Genomic DNA, 27,056 nt, shown 5'->3' with positions numbered 1-27,056 from the left:
TTGCTCCTCATTTGAGGGGCATATGAGTCGACTAATTTCTAAAATGAGACGACATTGGCCGAAAGGACTAGCAAAGAAATAAAAAAAATCACGTGGACCACGCACATAGGAGTTGCAATAGTTGTCTTGTATTCGCTTGTTTTGGTAAACCACAAGAACCATTCACAAAATTTTGTCTTAGATTTATTTTATAGGAGCTAATTTTTTTGGTGCTTATTTTCATCCATCCACACAATCTATTAGTAATTGACAATTATACCCCTTACTTAATCATACAATATATTTTAATTATTCAAAGGCTTTTTTAGGAGTCGGCTTGTTTCTGTTTCCAAACAACAACACAACCCACACCATGCTCACAACACTCAATCTTCCTCCTTTTCATAGCAATGTAATAAACTCATCGGACCGAAATGCAGTGACCGAGAGCTACCCTTCACATTTTCCCATCTGAATCCATGTTGGTTCTATTGGTGATCAATCGGTTTAGGATTCCCGACAAACACTAGCGGCCTTAATTCTTATATCCTCCTTTTCCTGTGTTCTTCCATCTGGGTTTCAATTTTTCGACGATAGTTTCCTTTTCTCCATTTTCTCGTATCCATTACCATTACACCGGTGTTGAAGTAACCCGAATGTGGGTGACATTACCAGGTTGGAGCAGAAGTAGTATGTGAAGTAGTTTGTGAAGTTTGTGTGACTTTACTCTAGATATTCGATGACACGGTTGTTGTTTAGCAGAGTGATGTTCAATAGCTTATGTATATTGTCAACTAAAACGATGTCATTGTCAAGCTAGATAACACAATTTACACTCGGCTCAAGTATATCACCAAATAATTATGGGCGTAGTTCAATGGGTTCTAAAGGGCCACACTGAGTCTTCCGGGAAAATGTAAACCTTAAAGTTGAATGACAGGAACATGTTTCCAACGAGTCGTGTTTAAGACTAATGGACTCGCCGGTCATTGCATTCACACATCACATGGACGAAGATGGCTAAAGATTGCAGCACCAAAGGAGGAATGAGAAGTATGAGCATCGTGAGGAACGATAATTAAAGTTTAATATACACTATATATTTAAATAAAAGGTATAATTGTCAATTAACTAACAAATTTTGTATAAATAAAAAAAAAATAATAAGTGGAAGAATAGCTTCCTTATTTTATAGTTAAAACATACTTAAGATAAAATACATTTCAATTTCATGTCTTAAAATGGCAAGAACTTTTAGAAGTAAACGAAAAAATAGTAAAAGAAGAAAATGCTTCTATTTACTCGGAAAAGAAAAACGACCAAGTGACCTTGATGCAAACGTCAAGGATTCAAAAGGAACCCGCCTGATCCTCTCTAACATTTTCCTACAATTTCTCTTCCTCTCACAAACAATTTCACGTCCATCCACACAAACCCTTCTCCTTTCATCATCGTTTTCCGATCACACTCTCCCGGAGACTTACTCTTAATTCCTTTACTCTCGATTCCACTTGATTTCATTTTGTAGAAGAAGAAGAACAACAACAATAACAACAACAAGATGCCTCCACAACCTGGAAATCTAATCTATAGCCTTGTAGCTAGAGGCACCGTGATCCTTGCTGAGTACACCGAGTTCACCGGAAATTTTCAAAGCGTCGCTGCCCAATGTCTTCAGAAACTCCCCTCAACCAACAACAGATTTACGTATAATTGCGATGGCCACACCTTCAATTACCTTGTCGACCAAGGATACAGTGAGTGATTTTGATTTGAGTTTTTGTTTGATCTGTGTTTTCTCTTCATCGGTTTTTGGATTTGTTTTATGAATGATGACATGCGTATGTTTGTTTGTTGAAAGCAATCACCAAGATTGGATCGTTTGCATGTTTATATTTTTGGAAAATGTTTGTGTTATGTGAATACGTGATTGTATTAACATTCAACGACCCTTAACGATGTGTGTTTGTGAGAGTTTAACGATTATACAATCTTTAATTTTGTGAATTTTAGTCTTACTCACAAAACGCTATTTGTAGCTTTTCTTGGATTTCGTAACTGCAATATGATTATATGTTTTTTCATTCAAAGATTATTTTTTTTTAGTTTGTAGGCATCTAAATGTTTGTCGGAAGTGGTACGAATTTTAAATGTGGATCACAAGTGATGTGGAAAAAATCATTTAAAACAATGTCACATGATAAATAGCATAAATAGTGTCCCTCACAAACTACCCATTGATTATTGGGTTGAAATATTTCATTTTACATTTTATATTCCCGGTGAATCTAATATTGGTTTAGTTTGTCCTTTCAAGTTGCATTTGTTAAAGGGAACAAGGTAAGGTAAGACAAGACATGACATGATTTAACAACCTTTCTATGGCTATTTTTTATAATGAGAATCCCACTCTCTTCCATTTCTGGGTGGGATAAAAAATTGCAACTTTTGTACTATTATATCAGAATCAGTCTCAATCTCAGTCTAATACAGTACAATGTCTTCATGTTATGTCATGCATAACTTTAATTAGACTTTCATTGCGCGTTGTAGCATACTGTGTTGTTGCGGTTGAATCAGCTGGAAGGGAACTTCCCATTGCTTTCTTGGAGCGGATTAAGGATGATTTTTATAAAAGATATGGGACAGGAAAAGGCAAAACTGCTAATGCCAAGGGCCTTAATCGAGACTTTGGGTACTTATTTATGCACATATATCCTATATACATATCGGTGTATCTATCTTTTGATGAATGTTTTTGAGTTCTGATCTTTTTGATGTTTTTTAGATCCAAAATGAAGGAGCATATGCGTTACTGTATCTCTCATCCTGAAGAGATCAGCAAGGTTGCTAAGGTCAAGGCTCAGGTTTCTGAAGTCAAGGGAGTGATGATGGAGAATATTGAGAAGGTAACTTGGCTTTTTTAGCATAACATTAGGTTATAATTGCAAAAAATAATAATAATAAATAAATAAATAAAAAAAGTGCAACCTTTTAAACTGGTTACCACGTTGTTACAATAAGTAGATTTGTCAAAATGAAATGTCATAATAAGAAATAATTTAGAATTAATTGCGTTGTATTAATATGGACAATGTGAAAGTACAATATTATAATAAAAAAGAAAAGAAAATACATTTAAATGTGTTGCATTTAGCACGTTATTATTTTAAACATGTAATTGTTAACTAAATTTGGATTGAATAATATTTGTCTTCTTGTTCAGGTTCTTGATCGTGGTGAAAAGATTGAACTACTAGTTGATAAAACCGACAATCTTCGCAACCAGGTATGTCTAAAATAACAATTTACTTTGGATGCTAAATCTCATAGTTTTAAAAGTGATTTTTATGAAAATAAATAACAAAATAGGTTGCACAATATAATGTTCAAACGTGTTTCTCGTGTTTTAAAGAAGTAATATATATAAGAAGGGTAAATGCAATAAATAACAAACTACTTTAATTAATTTCTTGCTTGCTTGTAGCATCTTACTTTCATTTCTTCCTATTATAACATTGTATTTGGAAAAGAAAGAAAAATTACTCATGTATATCAATGTCATCCAAATATGAAAATACAATTCTACAACTGGAGAGATTTTTTCAAAGTATGACTTGATAAAAACATAAGAAAGAGTAAATTACATTTTTGGGCCTGAGTATAGCTAATTTTCAATTTTCATTCAAAAAAGTTCTCTTGCATTTTTTTCCTGTATTTGAGATTTTTGTAACGTTTTTTTGTCTCTGTTTTAAATAAAATGACTATTGTGCTCCCTAAGTGTAATCGATTTTTGCAATTTTGGTCCAAAAAATATAGTCATTTATTTGGAACATATACCAAATATGTTACAAAAACCTCAAATAAGGATTAAAATTGCAAGAGAAAACATTTTGGGACCAAAAAATAAAAAACAGTATACACAAGGACCAAAAATGTAACTAAAAAAATGTCAAAAAAAAAAAAAAAAACACACACACACACATTATCTTCTAACCACTTTTTGCAGACAAAAAAAAAAAAAGAAAAACCATGTTTGATAATACTAGATTAAGTTTTTAATTTGGTACGATGTTTCAGGCACAAGATTTTAAGAAACAAGGAACAAAGATGAAGAGAAAGATGTGGTTTCAGAATATGAAAGTGAAACTTATAGTTTTTGGAATCATCATTGCTTTGATTTTAATCATTGTTCTCTCAATCTGCCCTGGGTTCAAATGCTTTAATTAGGAAAGTTTTTTGATAATTAGAAAATTGTTTTAGTAAAGTTTTCATAAATCGGTGCATTTTGTCATCGTCACTGATCGGATACATTTTTTAATTTTTTTTACCACGATTTAAATAAGATTATGTTCACCACCAATGAGAATATTATTGATAAATTTAGTGACAAATTTTGTTGGCTATTATTGGATTTTGTAAGTGATTTTGTGAGGTTGTATATGGTCATAATTAGATACAATTATGTGTAATAAAGCATATCATATAATAAAGGATTAAGTTCGGATTGGTCTTTGCTGTTTTTGAAGTTATAAATTGTAATAAGCACTTTTAGTGGTGATGAATGCTTGGCAAATTACACGTATTTAAGGACTAAATTATAAAATAAAGACAAAACTACACAAATGGTCCTTATGGTTGGTAAAAAAAAAAGTCTTTGAGGAATTTCTAATCCGGTTGGTATCAGAATATGAAAGCTTTATTTCGATGTATTTCATATGGAAAGTGATTCGTACACAATAGTTTTTTGTCATACATAACAATTTATGCATTATATAGTTGTACAATACAACATTTTAAAGCACTAATTGTTCTGTATGGATAAAAATTATTGTGTACGAATCAGCTCTCATTTCATATTCATAAATATGATCTCACAGCTCAATTATCTAATTTGTATAAGCTAGTGAACTTAGTTCAACTAGGACTCTGAACGAATCCAACATTTAGCAAGCAAACTATATGAAATATACAGATTTAAAATGAAAAATTATGTTAAAAAAATAAAAATTTAGAAGTTTCAACATGGATGAATTGTCGATATGAATTTTATGTTTTAATAGCAGAAAGTGGAATCCTAAAATTTCAAATGTTTTAATAAAAATAGAGTAAGCTTAGATTATGTGACGTTTGTGAAAGGATATAAGATGACCTTTGTTATAACATCTTATTGTAACAATGGTTTGAAACAATTTGTTGAATCGAGAAACCAAAAGACAAAATTGTAAGAATGGTCCCTGTGGTATGTCAAAACTAACAAGTTGGGTCCAAAAGCGTTTTGGCTTGCAAAGATGGTCGAATAGTTTGTTTTTGTTGCAAGTATGGTCCAATTTGATTTGAACTTTTTTGTATTGACGATTTTAACCTTTATTATTTTATTTTTCATTTTTTTTAATTACAATAATTAAAAAACTATTAAAAATAAAATACTCTCTCTCTCTCTCTCTCTCTCTCTCTCTCTCTCTCTCTTGTTGACCACCATCCAACATCATTCCCCTTTAATCTGCAGTCCAACATCACCACTCTTAAAACAAACTTCGACCGTCAGCCAACAACACCGCTAATAATCACGAATACCAAATCTAACGACACTAAATCAAAAGGAAACCTTAAACTTGAAATTAAAAGCAAACCAAAATCAAACTTGAATCAAACCTTGAAAATAAAAATAGATTGAACGAAATTCAGATTCCAACCATCACTTAATACCAAGAAAAATAATGATCAAACTGGAAAAAGAAACCCAAACCATTTTTTATGAAACTGTATCAATTCCCAAATAAAAGACTTGATTTTAGGCCTCAATAACAACCTGTATCAGGAAAAGAAATCAAAACATTGGTTATAAAAAACCTTCATTAAACCCAAAAGACCCGATTTCAAATGGAAAAAACCAGAAAAACCCTACATCAAATCCAAAAAAATCACATTACCGATTGGAGATTAGGGTGATGGCAGTGTATCACAGAGATGATGTTGGAATCAATTTTTGCAAGAGAGATACAAGGGTTGTGCAGTCATGAACAAAGGTTGGATCTTTGGTGGGTTTGCACATGGTGCGAAACATATACGAACAACCACTACTACTCAAAAAAGACGATGGTTGAGGGTGAAGGAGACACGACGAAAAGGTCCGCTGCAACTCGACCTCGTACCCCGTCGATCTTGTACATGGTGAACTACAAATGTTACCGGAAACCGGAATCCACCACCACCATCGTCGTCTTCGCCTCTGGAAACCGAAATCACCCTCGCGACTGATTGCTAGGCAATAAGTTGTCTTCTCCGGTGGTGGTAAGTTGTCTTCTCTGGTGGCAGTGGAAGGACGTTGGTGAAGGGGAAGAAATCTGGAAAGCTTAAGCCATTGTAGACGAAGGAAAAGTAAAGAACGATGTGAGAGGAACGATTTGAAACCAATTGAGAGAGAGAGAGAGAGAGGTATTTTATTTTTGTTTTATTTTTAATAGTTTTTTAATTGTTCTAATAAAAACAAAAATGTAAAATAAAATAATAAAGGGTAAAATCGTCAATACAAAAAAGTTCAAATCAAATTGGACCAAAATTGCAACAAAACCAAACTATTGGACCATCTTTGCAAGCCCAAACGCTTTTGGACCATACTTGCTAGTTTTGACATACCACAGGGGGCATTCTTGCAATTTTGTCAAACCAAAATGAACCCACTTTATATATTTAGTTAATTATTATTTTATTTTATATCAATATTGTTTCAACTTAATCAATGACATGCTACAATGATTCTAAATAAAAGATTTCAAGAATTAAATTAAATATAAAAACTACAAATATTAATAGGTCAAATGCCCAACATCTTGGGTGGAACCAAATGCATGATTTCTTGGCCAACCAAATGAAATCCATGAAAAGCGCCTGATAAAGATATAATGAAACTTATATAAATATGACAGGTGACCATAAATCTCAATTCGGGTGGTCACGGATTAATGCTATTAGAAATAGAATAAATTACAGAAATGGTCCTTGTATTTGTATAAAGTTACATTTTAAGTCTAATTGTTTTTTACCATATCAACCTGAGGTTCTATTTACTATAGATATGGTCCCTATAGTTTAATTACCTATGTGAAAATTTTAAATTACTTGTTAACTTTTAACTAAAAAATGTAAGAGAGAGAGAGAGAGATTCTTTTACATTTTTAGTTAAAAATTAACAAGTAATTTAAAATTTTCACATAGGTAATTAAACTATAGGGAACATCTCCGTAATAAATAGAACCTCAGGTTGATATGGTAAAAAACAAAAGATGGTGTCAAATTTAGTTTTCGGGCACCATTATCTCAGGTATCAATTACTTTACACACCAAAAACTTATGCGATCAATTGGATCATGCGGTTGTCCATACACTAAAATCTTATGCGACCTATGGACCATGAGGTTGTCCATTCAAAGAAGCATACATCACGCAAAGTTAATAGCAATTGTTCCCTTCGTCGCTATTTTCTCATAGAATGAACATATATAAAACCGAAATGGTTGGGTTGTAGCTTACCACATTAAACACATGACCGGTCCAAACATATATTGACGATAAGTAAAAAGGCGCCCTCAAAATCAAATATAATTAATATTTGAAAAAAAAAATACATCAATAACAAAAATAATTAAAAAAGCGTCATAAACATAAATATAGCCAAAAATTCAACATTGCTAACATTTTAAGTCGGTGAAAAAAGTCACTTGAATCAACATCATACATTAAATACATTGTCATTAATAGCAAACTTTAGGAAATTGTTTATCATTATCATTAACTAAAGATTTCTTTAGGAAATGAATACACCATATTTCTATCTCAAATTTGTGGAAGTCTCATATACAAACACAAACTAAAAAATAAAAAATAAAATCAGTAACAAAAGTCATAAAAATTACAGATAAAACAAAATCAAAAAATATGATAACATAAAATTTTTATTGACATATTACCTTATCAAGTAAGAAATCTAATATTCAGAGCTGAAACTAAAAAAATCAAATTAGAAAAAATAAATATTTGGAACATAAAACTACTAATTATACAATAACATACAAACATCTATAAACATTTTACATTGATGGGTGAAAAATCTATAACTTAATCACCTTCGGAAATATGATGTAGAAACAACAATCAGATATGACAATTATCATCTTCAAGAAAAAGAAATCTGATATACAAACTTACATGAGAAGACAAAATAAAATAAAAAATCAAAAATAGAAAACTGATATACAAATCTATATGTTTTCAGAAACAAAAAACGTACCTTAAAGTCATTTACATAAGTCCTAACGATTTAGAAATCAACATAAAGTCAAAAGGGGATGGTGTGTTCAAGAATCGAGATTGAGAGGCAGAAGAGGAATGAGAAATTGCGAGAGTCTAGGAGAAACGAGAGTGAGAAGCAGAGTCTGAGGGAGAAAAGAGGTGATACTTGAATATGTTTGTGAGTTCTGATGTTGAGGCCGCAGGCGGCATCAAGATGTCAACAATGCACAATATCCTACCAGATGTAGATGTCGATTCAGCTATCGATGATGCTGATTCGATTCGATTCTAATTTCCAATTTGGATCTTCATCCATTCCTACCCTTACCAGACGCGCGTTCATCTATCATCGATCAAGATAATTTCTTTATTCTTGTGCTAATTTCAGTTTGGGTTAAATTAGGATTTGGGAAACTATACAATTTTTTTAAATATATAGAATATATAGCCAAATATTTCCGGCCCTTAAAAACATGGGCTTTGGGCGGTCGCCCAGGTTGCCGGGCCAACCCTGATTAAGCATTGTTGTTACTATGGTATTCAATTACATGTTTTTTAAATATAATATATATTATTTTGTAATAATTTTTGTGTATTCTAACATAATTCCTTAATTGTAGATACAATCATTTATTATAGAATTATTATAATACGTATGTCAAAAAATAGATTAATTTTATTAGTTTTTATAAGAATTTATAACTGAGATAATGATGTCAATAAATAGATTTACGTTGTTAGGTCTTTGATGAAATTTGTATATTCGAAATGATGTATTAATTTTACAAACAAGCATTCATTATAGAACTACTAGGCGAATGCTCGCGCGTTGCGCAGAAACACCTATATAGTTGAAGTCTTTACAAATATATGATTTTTTAAATATAACTATAACGTTGTTGTTAAATTTGATATAATAATTTGTATATACTAAATTGATATACTATATTGATTATTTTGAATTATATGATAATATATACATTTATTATATCTTCATAATCTCAATCGTTTGAATGACTTCTACCCGCGAGTTATACATGAATAAAATTAAATATAATATATGATTTGATGTTATTTATAGTTGTTTTTATTGTTAATTAATATTTTAAAATTTATTTGCTTAACGTTTTAATTTCTATCATTATAATTATTTAAAACATCAAACATTGTTTTTTTTTATTTTAAAGTTAATAATATAATCATTTATATAGAGTTGTTTTTAACTATTGTTATTGTAAGTTATTTTAAGCTACTTATTTGGAAACTTTTAACGATTATAAAAATATATTTAAGAAATATTTTAGTTAAATTGAGATTACAATTTAGTTTTTGCTTTTATCACTACAATTATCACTTTTAACTATTTACAAAATATTCTTTAGTTTTTTTAAATAGAACTAAAATTTATATTTGAGTTGACATTGTAATGCGCAAAAACACCTATATAGTTGAAGTCTTTACAAATATATATATATATATATATATATATATATATATATATATATATATTTTAAAATATAACATTAACGTTGTTGTTAAATTTGATATAATAATTTGTATATTAATTTGATATAATATATTGATTACTTTGAATTATATGATAATATATAAATCTATTATAACGTCATAATCCCAGTCGTTTGAATGACTTCTACTCGCGAGTTACACATCAATAAAATTAAATATTATATATGGTTTGATATTATTTATAGTTGTTATTTTTAACTAATTCTTTAAAATTTATTTGCTTAATGTTTTAATTTCTATCATTATAATTATTTAAAACATCAAACATTATTTTTTGATTTTAAATGTAACAATATAATCATTTATATAGAGTTATTTTTAACTATTGTTATTATAAGTTATTTTAAGCTACTTATTTGAATTTTTTTAACGATTATATAAATATATTTAGGAAATATTTTAGTTAAACTGATATTACAATTTAGTTTTTGCATTTATCACTATAATTTATCACTTTTAACTATTTACAAAATACTATTTGGTTTTTTTAGTGGAACTGAAATTTATATTTAAGTTACACTGTAATGTTATATTTAAATTAACAATTTAAGTATTTTGTTCAAACTGTTCAAAAATTACAGCTTTAAACTGATAATGGTTTACATGCAACAACATTTTAAATCTAATAAATTAAGTATAATATTTTAAAATTTAAAGACATAACTTTATAAATAGAAGTAAAGATATTATTTTAAAATTGAAATTTAGTCTATTTATGATTACACTTTAGGTTTGATATTTATTTAAATTATTAACCAATTTACAATCATTATTAGAAAGACACTAAAATTTATCATTTTTAACTATTTATAAAATAATCTTTGGGTTGTTTAAGTTCAATAAAATTTATATTTAAGTTGAGCCTATAATGTTATATTTTAATTAATAATTTAAGTATTTTATACAAATTGTTCAAAAATTATACCTTTAAAATGATAATGGTTTACATCCAACAATATATTAAAACTAATAAATTAAGTATACTATGTTAAAAGTTAAAAAAAACATAATTTTATAAGTAGAATTAAAGATATTATTTTAATATTGAAATTTAGTTTAAATATGAATATGCTTTAGATTTGATATTTATTTAACCTAATTACCAAATTATAATTATTATTATAAAGAAATTGAAAAGTCATGGGAGTTTCAAATGAATATGGTGAAAGGAAAAAAGAATGGGGGTTTCAAATGCATGAAATTCAAGAAAAAATGCTAGCTTAATTTATAAGTATGTATGATTACAATATTCATGTCAATAAATATATTTAAATTCTTAGTTCATATATCGATATATAAAAGTGTTAATTTTGATATTTCTTAGTTCATATAAGTTTATTGGGATCTATATAACAATTTTGAATTCAAAAGGAAAGAGAGTTCTCTTGTTTAGAATTTTAAGATTTATCGGATTCATTTTAAAGAATGATGGAACTTATTTGTAGATGACTACTAAATAAAACAAGTGATATCTTATTATATTTGTAGATGGAACTTATTTGTATATGATAACAAGTGGTTTAAGGATTTATTTTGCTTGAGACATTATTATATTCGTAGACTATTGTTTGATATCTTATTCTCAAATAAATAAAACAATTGATGATGCTTATGATATCTATGTTGTTTAAGACAAACACATATTATTTTTTAGAACAATATCCGAATGAAGATGGAATTGATAGTATGACTAGGATGAAATTTTGAAGGATTAAATTTCAAGTTAAAGTTAACAAAAAGGAAAAGTCATTTAATTGCAATTGTATAACATTTAAATATGTAGTGTTAAATGTGACTTGAGCATTTAGAGCATTCTCGTGGAGTAATTGAGTTCAATGGAGCACTTAGAACTCAATATAGAACTCAATGGATTATTTGGGATTCACAGATCAAGTGACAAAGGAATGGATCTTCCAAAAGGTGGTTTGGAGCAACTTGGAGCAACATGGAGTAACATGGTCCAACATGTTGAGCCATGAAGATGTTGAGCTAAGGCGATGTTAAGCCAAGGTGATGTTGAGCCATGAAAATGTTGATCCAATGTGATGTTGAGCCAAGGAGATGTTAAGCCAAGCAGATGTTCATCTATGGAGATGTTGTGCCAAAGAGGATATTGTGCCATCTTGATGATATGTTGCGCCATTGAGAAGATTTGCGCCATCATGGACCATTTTGGTACATGGTGCGCCATCTTGATTCCTTTGTTGTGTCATGTTGATCCATATATGCTTAGAAGATGATCATGCTCAAGAAATACACCATGTTGTGCCACCATGATAGATGTTGGACCATTAGTGTTCATGATGCGCCACCTGTGCATCATGATGCTCCACTATGGTCAAGGTGGTTCATCATGTGTGTTGTTGATGTGCATGGGTTGTATGACATGGAAGAATGTTCTAGAAGATGTTGCATGGCAGAATATGATTGGGTATCACTATTCATGGGCCTATGGGCCAATGGGCTTGGCCCACTAGGATTTTAGGTCTGATCCCTCAAATATAAATATTGATGCATGCTAGGTCATTTTATATCTTGAATTCTAGAGTGTTAGGCGAATCTCTATGAAAATTGTACTTGTAACCTCTGTTTGAGAGCTCTAAAATAAAGAATATTGTATCTTGTGTGCTTTTGGTTTTACTAGTTATCCACTTTACTTCCTAACACGTGGTATTAGAGTTGCGGTTTGTATTCCTGTGATTGAAGATGTCTAGTCACAAATTTGATTTGGAGAAGTTCAATGGTTCAAATGACTTCACTTTATGGATGGTGAAGATGAGAGCTCTTTTGGTTCAACAAGGATGTGCAGTGGAACTGGAAGGAGGCGAAAATTTGCCAAAGGACATGTCAGCTGAAAAGAAGGTGGACATTCTGAAAAAGGAACATAGTGCCATTCTATTGAGCTTAACATATGAAGTACTAAGGGAGATCGTGGATCAAACAACTGCTTTTTGGATCTGGGATTTACTTTGTGATAAGTACCAGAACAACTCACTGACGAACATGTTGTATCAGAACCAAAGGTTGTACACTCTTATATTGTCTGAAAGTACCAAAGTGAAAGATCATCTGTATAAATTCAATCACATCATCTTGGATCTACAAGGGGTTGATGTGAAGATTAAAGATGAAGATCAAGCACTCATTCTCTTATGTTCTCTTCTGAACTCATGTGAGAATCTTGTTGATACCATGCTCTATGGTAGGACAACGATCAGTGTGAATGATGTGAAGGACTCTCTGGTGTCCAAGGAACTGAAAAGAAAATTTTTAGTTGGAGAGGAGGTTTCCATTTCTAGTTTGTTCGCAGGGAGAGGAAGGACGAAAGAGAGGAAAGGGGGAAACATAGGGAGATCACGTTCTAAATTGAAGTCTAAAGGTTCATCGAATGCGAAATGTTTTAACTGCAAGGAGAAGGGGCACTTCAAGTGAAATTGTCCATGGTTGAAGAATAAGATCAAGAGTGAATCAAGTACTAATAACACTATTATTGTGGTTTAGGAAAGTAATCATGAAGGGGACGATGGTGATGTACTGACTGTTAGTACATCTAGTTTTGTAGATGCTTGGATCGTGGATTCTGGAGCATCCTATCACATGACATACAGTCGTGACTAGTTCGACTCCTTCAAAGAGTGTGATGGACCAGTCAGAATGAGTGATGATTGGGTGAGAAGTATCAAGGGTAGTGGCATGGTGCAGACCAAGATACATGACAACATAGTTAGGAAGCTAGATTGTTGGTACATTCCGGAACTTCAGGAGAATGATCTCTCTTGGCATGTTGGCTAAGAATAGGATGAGGTACACTGGTGAAGGTAACTAGGTCAAAGTGACCAAAGGTTCTCTAGTTATAATGAAATGGAAGATGAATTGTGGAGGGATTTATATCCTAGAAGGAAGTATAGTTATGGGAACGGTGGCTATCTCTCAATCCTTGAATGTAGGCGATGACAAGACAAAGTTATGGCATCATAGGTTGGGACACATGAGTGAGAATGGCATTTTAGTTCTAAGTAAACAAGGACTAATTGGTGGACAGGATAGTAAGAAGATAAAATTTTATAAAGCTTATGTCAAGGGAAAGCATCACACAAGCAAGGAAATCCTACAATATGTTCACTCAGATATGTGGGGTCCTACACTAGTGAAGTCTCAAGGAGGATGCCCCTAATTTATGACGTTCATTGATGATTATTCAAGGAAGGTTTGGTTTTACTTTCTAAAGACCGAATATGAGGTGTTTGGGAAGTTTAAGGAGTGGAAGACCATGGTTGAGAAAAGGATTGGAAAACAACTCAAGACTCTAAGGACTGACAATGGGTTGGGTTTTTGCAACGCTCCATTTGATAACTTATATAAGGTAGAGGGTATATTGAGGCACCGTACTGTAGGCCACACACCACAAAAAATGGAGTGGCAGAATGGATGAACCAAATACTCATGCAGCATGCAAGGTGCATGCTAACTTACCTAAGCAATTTTAGGCAAAAACAGTGAACACTGCTTGCTATCTGGTGAACAGATCACCATCAACTGCTATTTACTTGAAGACTCCTCAAGAGGTATGCTCTGGGAAACCCTCTGACTATTATGGTTTACAAATATTTGTATTCCCTGCATATGCTCATGTAAATGATGGTAAACTTGAGCCAAGGGCAATGAAGTGCATATTTCTAGGATATGCGACAGGAGTAATAGGTTATCGACTGTGGTGTACAGAAGAAGAACTCCTAAATTTATCATGAGCAGAGATGTAGCCTTTGATGAATCTGTTATGGGTAACCAGGGAGAAGGTGATACAACTCAAGCAGGAAACGAAGATCAGGGTGCTAGCCAGAAGGTGGAGTTTGCATCTCAAACTCCAAACATATATGTGATAAGTGATGAAGAGCAAGGAGGCGGTAAAAAAATTGGACAAGATGAAACCCAAGAGCAACCCATGGGATCTTCGTCCACTAGCTAGTGACATCGGGAAGGATGATGGGCAAGAATCTATATCAAACAGGAGATCAAAGAGGGTTATTCGACAACCTGCTAGATATATAGGATGTGTAAATTCTAGTAACCTTGACTCCATTGCTTTTGCTTTAGCAACTGGAGAAGACATTGACACTAAGGAGCCTCAATTGTGTAAAGAGGCAGTGGCGAGTAATGAAGCAACAAATTGGTTGATGGCCATGAATGAAGAAATGAAATCATTAGAGAAGAGTGAAACATGTGATATAGTTGCATTACCAATGGTAGCAAAACCAATGGGATGCAAATGGATCTTTAAGAAGAAGGAAGGGATACCAAGAGTTGAACCAGCTAGGTTCAAAGCAAGGTTGGTGGTGAAAGCGTTTTCTCGTAAATAAGGAATTGATTATCACGAGGTGTTCTCACCGGAAGACAATTCTTCGGGTTCTTTTGTCCATGGTGAGTCCATTTGATCTGGATCTTGAACAGTTTGATGTGAAAACTAAATTTCTTCATGGGAATTTAGAAGATAAGATTTATATGTCCCAGCCAGAAGTGTTACTTGATTCTAAGAAGGATCATGTATGTTTCTAAAGAAAACTTTATATGGTTTGAAGTAGTCTCCAAGACAATGGTATATTAATTGATTCATGATCTCACATGGATACACTCGGAACCAGTTTGATAATTGTGTCTACTCAAAGGAATTGTCACGAGATTATTACATATATTTATTGCTATCTGTTGTTGATATGCTCATCGTAGCCAAGGACATGGCTGGAATAAATGACTTGAAGGCGACTTTGAGAATGAGTTTGAGATGAAGGATTTGGAAGCAACAAAGAAGATACTGGGGATGTAGATTAAAAGGTATAGAAGGGCAAGACGGTTGTGTATTTCTCAATAAAGTACATTGAGAAAGTTATGTAGTCTTTCAACTATAATCAGTCCAAACCAGTTGGAACGCGTTTGGCGACTCACTTTAAACTTGGTCCAGATATTATACCCACAACTAATGAAAAAAGGAGGTGCATGAGCAGGGTTCCTTACTTTATTGTTATTGGAAGTCTTATGTATGTAATGGTCTATACCATACCTAATTTGGCTCATTCAGTTAGTGTGGTAAGCAGGTTTATGGGTAATCCAGGGAAGGCTTATTGGGAAGTTGTCAAGTGGATCATGTGATACTTGGAACGACGGATGTTTGCTTGGTGTATGGAGATAATAAGAAGACTAACTTGGTTGGATATGCTGACTCTGATCATGGAGGTGATTTGTTGAATCGCAGGTCACATACATGATATATTTTCACTTTGTTCAGATGTGCCATCAGTTGGAAGTCAACATTAGAAGATATTTTTGCTTTGTCTAAATCTGAGTACATGTCTATGATGGAAGGAATAAAGGAGGATATATGGTTTCATGGGCTTATTCAGAGTCTTCGTATGAAAGTGGAGAAGCCGACATTCTACTTTGATAGTCAGAGCGCGTTGAATATTATAAATAATCCTATATATCATTAGAAGACGAAGCATATTAATGTCAGATTGAATTTCATCTGTGACATTTTAGAAACAGACAAGTTCTCAATTCCGAGATTGATACCAAGGTGAATCTAGCAGACATGTTAACAAAGTCATTGCCTACAGAGAAGTTAAAGCTTTGCTTGGACTTGTATGATATTCATAGGAGGTAAGCCTCTTTGGGGCTTGATGGCAAGAAGGGATAGAAATTTCGTGTTCGAGGTGGAGTTCGGATGATGCTCAAGTCAATGTGGAGATAGTTAAATGTGACTTGAGCATTTGGAGCATTCTCATGGAATAATTGGGTTTAATGGAGCACTTAGAACTCAATTGAATACTTGGGGTTCACAGATCAAGTGACAAAGGAATGGATCTTCCAAAAGGTGGTTTGGAGTAACTTTGAGCAACATGGAGTAACATGGTCCAACATGTTGATCCATCAATATGTTGAGCCAAGGTGATGTTGATCCAAGGCGATGTTGAGCCAATGAGATGTTGAGCCATGGAGATGTTGAGTCATGAGACTTATATTATTATGATGATTTATTTTGTAGGTATATTATTGTCATGCCCGACTTGATCTTGTACTTGAGGCCAGTACAATCCTTATGATAACTACCTGTATTCCAGAGCACTAATGTACAACAAAATTATTGTAAATTTTTAAATGAGAAATAAAATATTTGGGATGTACTTGGTATGAAAACATGGGTGTTACTATATATATATATATATATATATATATATATATATATATATATATAGAGAGAGAGAGAGAGAGAGAGAGAGAGGTGTCATGAAATAACACTTGCCTTTTATCCGCCTTATGATATGAAATCATGGTAATATCATTTTGATATCTTCGATTAAAAGCCAATGTTTATCAAGTAAACTATCTATATATAAGAGAAATTGACAAATCTAAACAATTATATTAAGTTTTTTTATTAAATTAAGCAAAAGGTAAGATTTTTCTTCAAATAACTATAAAATTTCGAAGGTAAGCTTGCAAATTAACAAAAACGTCGACGTTTTACAGTTTTGTAGTACCTCTCGCAAAATTGTGTCGTCTTGTGAAATTCACCTTTATAAAATTCAAATTTGGATTATTTCATTTTACAACGAAAATATTTTTGAAATCACTCTCAACCCTAATTCCAAACTTCGATCGAGGTTCTAATTTCATATCATACCTTATCTACCTTCTATTAATATATAAAACCTAAAAATGACACGTGTCAGTTTTTTAAAATGTCTTTTTGATACATGACATTTTCCTATGATTTTTATTATTTTCTTTTTTTGGTAACAAAATCAAACTCAATTCAAATTTTGAAAATACAAAATCATATCCAAATAACATTATTATGTTTGTTTTGCTTAACAAATTAATTCATAATTACTTATAATCGACAATAGTTTTTTTTTGTGACATTTATTATTTTTTTATCTATATAAAAATTTTAAATATACCAACCGTGGTTTCCACGTGTTATAACCTAGTTGATTATATATTTCTATCCTACATGTAGCATTATCCCACTCATAGTTTTATATATATATATATATATATATATATATATATATATATATATATATATATATATATACTAGGTTAAAACCCGTGAACCCACGGGTGTTAATTTTAAATAAAATTAAAAAAAAAATTGATTATGTAATAAAATAATATATCATTAATTTAGAAAAGCATATGAATTGTTATATTGTATTTTTTTTTACAACTTTGTAATTTGTAAGCATTTAATTACACTATAAAAGAAAGTAAATTCTATTTCATTCATTTAGCACATTAAAATAGTATACAATTTATTAAGGTACAACCCCCTTCCAATATTAATTGAGTCCAGAAAAGAAACATTGTAGGAAAAGAAAAAGTTGTGTGTGGCTATGTGTGTGAACGTATGTGTTATAAATAGTTAAAGAGAGTGAATTATAGTTTCACTCCCTGAGTTTAGACACTATTTTTTTTAGCATTTGTCCCTAAAAGAATTGCATTGCAACTTTGATATACCATGTTCCTCTCAATAGAAGTATTATTTTTTGCATTTACATAAAAGGCTAAATGCAAGAAACTCTTTTAATGTAAGAGTCACCATTATCAATTCTCCTTTTAAGAAACTAAAATCCATAGGATACATAACACTTAAAACAATAATAAAAAAAACCACCAATTATCATCCTCTATTATAAATCCTACCCTTTTAACACCTATGGTCAAAACTTAAAAGAAAACCAACATTAACATAAACTTAAACCCCAATTTTAGAAATAAATAATAGTGTCTAACATTTTTTCTAAGTAAAACAACCTCCGAATCCGCTAACAATGAACACTATACATTAAATATTGCATACTTGAGATTATTTAGCAAGTAACCTCAAACTGTGATGTGTTGGATTCAGAAAGATGCAAAGATCCGTTTCTTTCGGTGTCTAAACTTCTGGGATTTGTAAGTGTAAAACTTATCTTTGGTTCATGATCACCTATGTTTCTTTGAAGAAAGTTGTAGTAGCAAAAGGTTCAAATCTTGATTTTTTGGATTTTTGTTGTTCTTGTCGGTGATGGGTAAGAAAGCTTCTGAGTATGACCTAAAAATATAAATATTAAATAGAAAGATGATTCTACACTACTAAAAAAACAGCCTTTTACGACGCTCATTGCGCGTCGTAAAAGGCTCAGACGACGCGCAAATGCGCGTCAAAGAAGGCCCTGTCATAAAGAGACACGACGCGCTTTTGCGCGTCGTCTATAGACGACACGCATTTACGACGCGCAATTACGACGTGCGTTTACGACACGCAATGCGTATCAAGGAAGGCCCTGTCATAATGGAAGACGACACACATTCGCGTTTCGTAACCTTACGACGCGCGTGTTAATGACACACAATGCGTATCAAGAAAGCGCCTGTCAAGAAAGGCCATGTCATAAATAAAGGTGACACACATTTTTGCGTATCGTAATTTTAAATTTTTTTTAAAAAAAAATTATTTATAGATTTACTTATTTTCATATTAAATTTGCATTTCATGTCACATAATGGAAAATAAAATACCATTTACAAATAATACAATGCACTACACAAAAGTTAATGTTATACAAATAATCATTCCAATAGTAGATAAATGTAATAATACAAATAATCATTCCAATATTAGACAATGTAACATTTCAACATTTTTTTATATAATTAACTAAATTATTAGCCAAATTTCCTAAAATACCAACATACTTTTCTATGAAGAGCATTAACACTATTCTTTTCCATCAAAAACTTCAAAACCTGCATAATTAATTTAATGTTTAATCAGCTATAGGTCAATAAGGTAGGTTTAAGCAAAAGAGTTTCATAGTAGTAAGATTTTACTTACCACTGTTGTTAATGACATTGAAAGAAGCAGCCCAACAAACAACCCCTCAGAAGGATTATTACTAAATGAAACCAAAAACAAAGTTAAAAAGTCAAGTATTTTGTGACAACCCCGGAACCAGGGGTAAGGCTGTTTTTACCCATGGTTTGACCTAATACATGATAATAAATACTTGTTTAACAAAAAGAAAAATGATTTCTCAGGTGACATCACTATGAAGAATTGATGAAAGAGGGTACTCCACACTGTATTGCCAACAAGCTTGACACCAACACCTGAAAGCCGGAAAAAACAATAACATAAATAAAAATAAATGTAAGATTTGAGATAACAGATGCATGTGTATTAAAAACAGACACTTTTATTAACTTTTTTGGGATAAATAATGGAGTAATAAAGATTTGAAATTTAAATATGAACATACCGGCCATAGGCTATCTTTGTCAAGCTTGGAAGCTCCTTCTTCGGCTTGGTTGAAGTAAAACCTAGTCCGATTAATCTTCCCTTTCATGAATTATCTCCAGTTATCAGTCACTCTTCTTGAGTAAACATCATCATCACATAGCCCATATTGGGCTAGCTCATCTTGAGGAAGATACACTTAAGCTACTACTACCACTTCTCTACAAACCCCTGTTTCTGGGAAAGCATCAAAACCACAAAAAAAAAATCCTAGAATTGGAAAGTGCAATAAGGTAGGATCCAATGCTGGTGAGCTTCACAAAAAAGTCTTTTTCTTTCGACTCAAATTAAAAAAATATTGTGATGAGTTTTTGTTGCAAACTGAATTATGCAGATTCTCCATCAGGACATAATCTTACCCTCGCTGGCCCTGTCGATATGATAGCTCTTTAGGTAACACATAAATAACTGCACCGACCTTTTCCTCTCTCTCTCTAGGTAACACATAAATAACTGCTTAATCATGTTCCCAATCACCCGGAATGTGATCATTGGAGTCCTTTTGGGTGCTGTTATATGTGCTGCAAGAACATGAGTCTGAGAAGAACCCCGAGTTGTCACTGGAGAAGGAAGATTCCTACTCCAGACTCCAGTATCGGTAACCAAGATAAGAAGTCGGCTGGTAATCGCAAGCCTGCCAAGGTTCAGTGGAGTGAACGAACGTTTTGTGTTTTCGTCCATCTTGATGCTGGATTATTGAGCTGCGTATTGATTGTGGGGTCCGTGGGGAGCATCTAAAAAACAAAGTAAACAAAAAAAATGAAATTGCTTGACTAATAACATAAAATAAAATAAAAAAAGATAAAAATACCTTGCATAAAAGAGCATGTATGCGCCTTTTGTTAATACATGTTGAAGATCCACCTCGTTCACCTACATTGACATGATATAACTCATATAAGCATAAGCATAAGCATAAGAAATGAAAGGTGGTATTTTAGAAAAAAAAAATGGTGAATACATACCATGGTGTCGTTAAATTTGAACCATTGATTGTGATGATTCTTAACATAGCAAACATAATGACCAGAAAAGGTATCATTCATTGTATCTACATGAACCACCACCCCATAAAGCCTGTAAACTGGCGACTTATCACTTTACCCACTAACATATGGAGCCATGTCTAAAATCTCTGGGAACTCAACCGATTTGTTCACCTTCCCAAATTTAGCACACTGTAATACAATCAAATACAGTAACATAATAAGACTTGCACAAATATCTTTTGGTAAAAAAAATATTACATGAAATCTCTTCAATGAAATAGTAATCACATTAGGAGCCTCCAATAACATTAGTTTCTTTCTGACTTTCTCATAGGATTTGCACCTTAAGAGCAAATTAATTAATACACTATATAACAGTGAAAAGGATGTGATTAAGAAAAGATAGGTGAACTAACACCAAAACCAACCTGCTGCATTTGTACTTGTTCTGGGGAGGAGTTAAAAAACAGAGAAAGTAAGTCGGCTTCCCAACCTGTTGGACGGGCTGGTTTCTAGTCTTGCTGATGTTATTATTATTATATAATCATGTGTTAAAAAGATACTTGTCTTGTGATCTTTTCGACATTTTAAGAAAACTGGTTGGACTTGGGTTTTTATATTAATATCATGGGTCAAGAACATCTGAAACAAATGATTGTTGATTTGTTGGGCAAGGCCTTTTAATCCGGATTCTAGTGAGCCAACTATATGCATGAAAATGTTTGTATCAAGGTTCAACATGTAAACAATATGGCTGTTGAATAGAACCTCCAAAAATAAAGCGGCAGCAATGACTCACCACAGATGATATGGATAAAGAAAACTAATATTAATCATATCTAAAGTGACACTAATATTAAGTTAGATTACTTTTTTTATATATCATATAAATTATAAAAAGCATAAAAGAACTAATTATATGGATAAAGAAAACTCACAAGGCTACCAAAGCCAATGTAGATTGGCTTTGGGCCAGCTTCAAGCTAGCATACAAGTTCTTCAGGGGGTTTGTAGTTTGATGTGAGATCAAGGAAACAAAATCCAACCACATAAATTTTAGGTCCCCAATCTGTTAATATTATGATTTGATTAATCCATCTCATATAATAAAGTCTAATAAATAGTTAATATAGGGAAAATTTACCTTTTGGTTTAGGAACAAGATGAGGACTCCATATGTATCCATGTGGAATATCATTCTCAGAGCCTTGAGAACCACTAAAATAAGTGATAGGTCGCAGTTTCAACTTTTTCTTCCAAACATCATTTATCATGTCTCGAATTCCAAGCCAGATTAAAGAGTCACCTATCTGATATGAAAACTGCAACAACACATGTAAAATACAAAAGTTAATTAAGTAATAGAAACTAAAAGAACTACTAATATTAATGATTGAACTTACTCTATATCCAGCTGATTGATTGACATGGGATAGAGGATGAGGAAATTCCTCTTGTTGAAGAAACTCCATGTTTAAGTTAGACAATATCCTACCTCAATCACACTCTGGGATAAGGATAATGGGTTCATCATCAAGATAGCGAATTGGATCTCCATAAGCCCACAATCAGAAGCATATCATCCCAATACAGCAATACACAGTCCATTCCACACCAAGCAAGTTGCTCTGGAGCTAGGGTAGAATGTAGAAGAAACAAAAACAAGAAATCATTATATAAAGAGAAGATAATGAAACCTGATTGAAGCCTTGAAGTTGCAGGGACGTCAAAGTGAAGACAGAAAGAAGAAACAATTTATTTGTGAGAGAAGACACATGAAGAATGTACCTTTTGGGAGTGAACCAAGAAGGAGTAGGATCAGATGGGTCTCCTTGATGGGCGGCGCGTAGGTCAACGACGGTGGCGGAGAGGAGAGATGGGTTGGAGAAGAAGGCAGAAGTGCGTGCTTAGGTTGATGGCGATCTTTGGCTTTAATTTCGTTCCAGACCCAGTTGCATTTGTTTTCTCAGCCATTGACGGCGGTTTGTGGAGACGATGATGGCATCGTGGACTACGACATGGCATTCCGATCTTGAACCGGTATCTTGAGATGGCGGAAGTGTGTGCTTAGGTTTCTAGATGCACTCCAAACTCTTAAAGCTTATCGGGTTCGATGTTGGTGGTGGCAGCTTAGGGCTTGCAGAGAGAGAGAGAGAGAGAGATGGAGAGAGAGAGAGAGAGAGTGCAGAGGTAAAGGAAGACGAGCCGATTCAAAAGGATGTGCTGATTCAAAAGGATTATTAGGGTTCTATTGTAGGATTCTAGTGTGGATTGAGTTTTTAAGGTTCAATGGCGGTGGCAGTGGCGATGGCTTAGGGTTTACAGAGAAAAGGAAGGAGTGAATGAAAAGGGAGATATTACGGAGAGAGGGTAGAAGCGGGGTTCGTCAAAATTTTAGAATTTCAGACGATTTCGTTTTCCCCCTTTAAAAACGCGCGTTTAGGCAAAAAAAATATAAAGCGACACATTTAGAGGACGCACACTTTATGAAAGGTGCCCTCCGCATTCCTTTTTTTTTTTTATTTTCTTACACTAATTTTAGGGCATGCACAAATGCGTGTCCACTATCCTTCAGATTTTGCAAAATTGACATTATTTTATAGGGCACACACCAATACGCGTCATCTATCAGCGAGTGTCATTGTTTGCGCGTCATTAAAGGGCTTTTTTCTAGTAGTGCTATTAGATGATGGAATTGGAATGGTAATTGTTAAGTTTCAAGATTGATGTTAATCTTTGAAATTATAAAGGTAATAGCTAAAAATGGAAGTGGGTATTGAATTTGCAAAAAAAAAATGTATCCTTTAATGAATTTGGAACAAAATCATAAGTTGGAGTTTGACTTTTGAAGGTCAAAATGTATGTTTATTAGTTGACAATTTAAAAAGTCTTTCCTACCCTTTAATAAAAGGATTTGGGTAGCTGGAGAAGGAATGAAATTGTTCGTTATGATAGTTGTTTTGCTTGATGGAATGGAATGGATTGCTCATGAATCTTTCGATTTTGTTAATTTTCATTTCTTAGTGAGGAAGTGTTTTTTTTTCCATTCCGTCATGGATGGAATGAAAATTTGTTATCTAATCATCTAACTTACTTTTATTTATAAAAAATTTAACGACACAAATCCTTTTTTTTAAATTTCATGACTTTAATTAATTTATGATTTCAATTCTTAGGAAAAAAAAATAAATAGAAAATAGAGAAAATTACATAAAAACCATTAAAATTTGGGCAATTTTGCAGTTTGATTGGTTATACTTTATTCTTTCTAATCAAACCATAAAAGCTTCAAATAGTTTTCCAATTTAACCATTTTTACTTATGTTATATAACATGTCAAAATGTCTAAACCTTCTCTGATTTCATTAAAAAATAAAGCATTAATGATTAAACCGCAAAAGTGTCCAAAATATAATATTTTTACTTTTCATTGAGTAATGTATAAAATAGTGTTAAAATTACATCGTAATGACTCATTCCATTACCTTGGTCATTCCATTCATTCTTCCATTCCATCCAACCAAAGAAACCCCAACTTCATTTACTAACAAATTTTACATTATTTCCATTTTAGTGATATAAAAAAATATAAATAATTTCTAACCTGAACAAAACCAACAACAACAAGTATGCCCACAAGTCCTCCACCCAAAACCCATACATCCAAGCTCAACAAAGAAACACTCATCCCACAGGACCACCCTTTTTCTCCCCCATTTTCATTCGGCATAAAAGCTCCAGATAAACAAAGAATGTCAAATCGACCCTAAAAATGTCAAAAAGTCAAAAGAGTTGATTTACATCAAATACAATTAAGATCAGAAAGAAAGAAAATGCCAAAAGGGTTATATTTGTAATTTTGTACCTCGTATGTTAAAGTGCCTCCAGAAGCATTTGGTTGATTGAGATTTAGACCAAGTACCCAACTATATAATAACATGAAACTAAGATTAACAAAAGATAAATAAATATGAAGCTACTCAAATAAATAACCAGATGAAGCATTTTATGTTAATTAATGCAGATTAAGTCCAACTACATTTCATAAAGTGGTTTTTGGGTGTGCTTATGCATATTTGAATCACAATTCTTGCCATTGCAGGTTTGGTAAACTCGTCAACTTAATCTTCAATAGCAGCCCAATACTAACACCAGCACAATAAAAATAGTGAAAGTCAAATTTTAAGGCAAAACATGAAAGCAAATGATAAATAGATGGAAGAACAAATGAAAAGAGCAATGTACTTCAACTGCTATAGTACTATGTTTTTATCGATAATAGCAATGTACTTATAGTATTGACTAAAATCCCATTTATCATTAACCATCTTCACCCATAAAAATATTAAATGTAAAAAAATGCTGACAGGATCGAATATCAGGCTGCAAAAAATCCACAGATCTTTTTAATTTCTATTTTTGCCAATTCTACCCTTAACATCTAAAAGTTCCCAAATCCCACTCTAGACTAATCTAAAAACCTAATAGCTACTTATCAATAAAACAATTCTAAAAATTAAATTTGTATTGCATATGAAGATGAAATCGTGTCTTGGTATGTTTGAATTAAACCATACCAAATCTGTCCTAATCATCTACTTTCTAAAGATATTACCATGTTCACATAATTTTAGAAACGAACAGAAAGATAACTCAAGGAGGGAGCGATCCAATAAAAATCCTAGACGTAGAAAACGTATATGAAAACATCAAGACATTCGGTAAATTATGTGATATTAATTAATTCAATGCATTCTACTTGTGTCATCTGGTATCTACGTGTGTAAGATAAAGAGAAAGCTTGGCGGCACACCAAATAGTGTAGCTTCGATGAACAGACCCAATATTATTCCATATAATCAAACTCAAATGTTGAAAGCAATGCAATCATAGAGATAAGACACCTTGGTGACATCATGTCGGCACATCAAAACCCTAGAAAAGTGTAGCAAGAAGAAAGTAGAAGGGAAAATGGCGACTGAGAAAATATATCGTCCCTTTGGATTCAATTTTGGAGATGATTTTCTCCATGATTTCTTGCGATTTGGTTGGTGAAGACAAAGATAGCGTATGATTTGGTTGGCCGTGTAATGTTATGTGAGATTAAAAGGCTAAAACGGTATTATTGGATTTAACCGATTTTGGATTTAAATGTAGAATGGAAATAAAGGGCATGTTGGGCAAATCACTTGAGTAAAAGAAGCGGGAAAAAATCGATTTGGGGTGGCTTGGAGAATGCCACGTAGCGAAAATCCTCTTATTTATCAGATTAGGGGATATATATATATATATATATATATATATATATATATATATATATATATATATATATATATATATAGTAGCCATTTACCCGCGTCAAGCGACGGGTACGAATAGTTTTTTTTCAAAATTTGTTTCTAGAGGCGATTAATTGATTACAAGCCCGATTAAATGTACATTATTGGTTACAAACTGGATTAAAACTTGGGTTTTTTCAATATAATATTGATTTATGTTGGTCACTTTGTTATTATGTTGTCATTTAGTTTTTATTTTGCTGTTATGTGTTTATTTTATGGCAAAATTTTAGCTGATATTTTGAGGTGTATTTTATTGATTTGATTAGGATATATCTCCAAGATATTATACATCCCCATAAGTCATCAAATTATGTCATTTCCAAAAATAAGTCATTAAATTATGTCATTTCCAAAAAAAAATTGCATACACGAAATAAACATTAAAATCCAAACAATAAATTTATGTCAGACAAAAAAAATGTCACAGTTAAATAAAGTTCATCATACAAATTGACATGTATTAAATCACTCATACATGAACCAAGCTCAATGTTACTCATATCATTCTGACGGCAACCTTTTTGGTTGTTACTAATTAGTCATTTACAAAATTAATGTAATAATACATCAAAACTATTGCACTTGTATCAT

At 32.2% G+C, this 27,056-nt stretch overlaps 1 protein-coding gene, 1 long non-coding RNA gene and 1 pseudogene across 2 annotated transcripts; 1 reads left to right on the top strand and 2 right to left on the bottom strand.

Moving 5' to 3' along the window:
- Window positions 1–365: 365 nt before the first annotated feature.
- On the bottom strand, window positions 366–937 carry LOC145089479 (putative galacturonosyltransferase-like 9 pseudogene; annotated as a pseudogene).
- Window positions 938–1,299: 362 nt separating this feature from the next.
- On the top strand, window positions 1,300–4,338 carry LOC145090403 (putative vesicle-associated membrane protein 726). Its single transcript, XM_079028632.1, has 5 exons — window positions 1,300–1,736; window positions 2,533–2,674; window positions 2,768–2,888; window positions 3,206–3,268; window positions 4,060–4,338. Exons 1-5 carry the CDS (start codon window positions 1,541–1,543, stop codon window positions 4,207–4,209), a joined length of 672 nt encoding a protein of 223 aa, XP_078884758.1. The 5' UTR covers window positions 1,300–1,540; the 3' UTR covers window positions 4,210–4,338.
- Window positions 4,339–20,775: 16,437 nt separating this feature from the next.
- On the bottom strand, window positions 20,776–21,206 carry LOC145090401 (uncharacterized). The gene is made up of 3 exons (XR_013701544.1): window positions 21,100–21,206; window positions 20,946–21,007; window positions 20,776–20,868 (listed from the first exon to the last, which is right to left on the bottom strand). It is a non-coding gene; the product is annotated as an uncharacterized LOC145090401 (long non-coding RNA).
- Window positions 21,207–27,056: the final 5,850 nt, after the last annotated feature.

Source organism: Lactuca serriola, chromosome 2, assembly GCF_051521515.1.
Source record: "Lactuca serriola cultivar US96UC23 chromosome 2, Lser_US96UC23_V15, whole genome shotgun sequence".
Classification (NCBI taxonomy): Eukaryota; Viridiplantae; Streptophyta; class Magnoliopsida; order Asterales; family Asteraceae; genus Lactuca; species Lactuca serriola.
Note: the sequence above shows the minus strand (reverse complement) of the source record. Positions and strands in the feature narration are given on the sequence as shown.

What these genes read in the sequence shown, in the direction of transcription:
- LOC145090403 (XM_079028632.1), top strand. Translation starts at nt 1,541, where the DNA reads ATGCCTCCACAACCTGGAAATCTAATCTATAGCCTTGTAGCTAGAGGC. An exon ending in TGATGGAGAATATTGAGAAG is followed by an intron (nt 2,889 to 3,205) that starts GTAACTTGGCTT and finishes CTTCTTGTTCAG; the next exon opens with GTTCTTGATCGTGGTGAAAA. An exon ending in CCGACAATCTTCGCAACCAG is followed by an intron (nt 3,269 to 4,059) that starts GTATGTCTAAAA and finishes ACGATGTTTCAG; the next exon opens with GCACAAGATTTTAAGAAACA.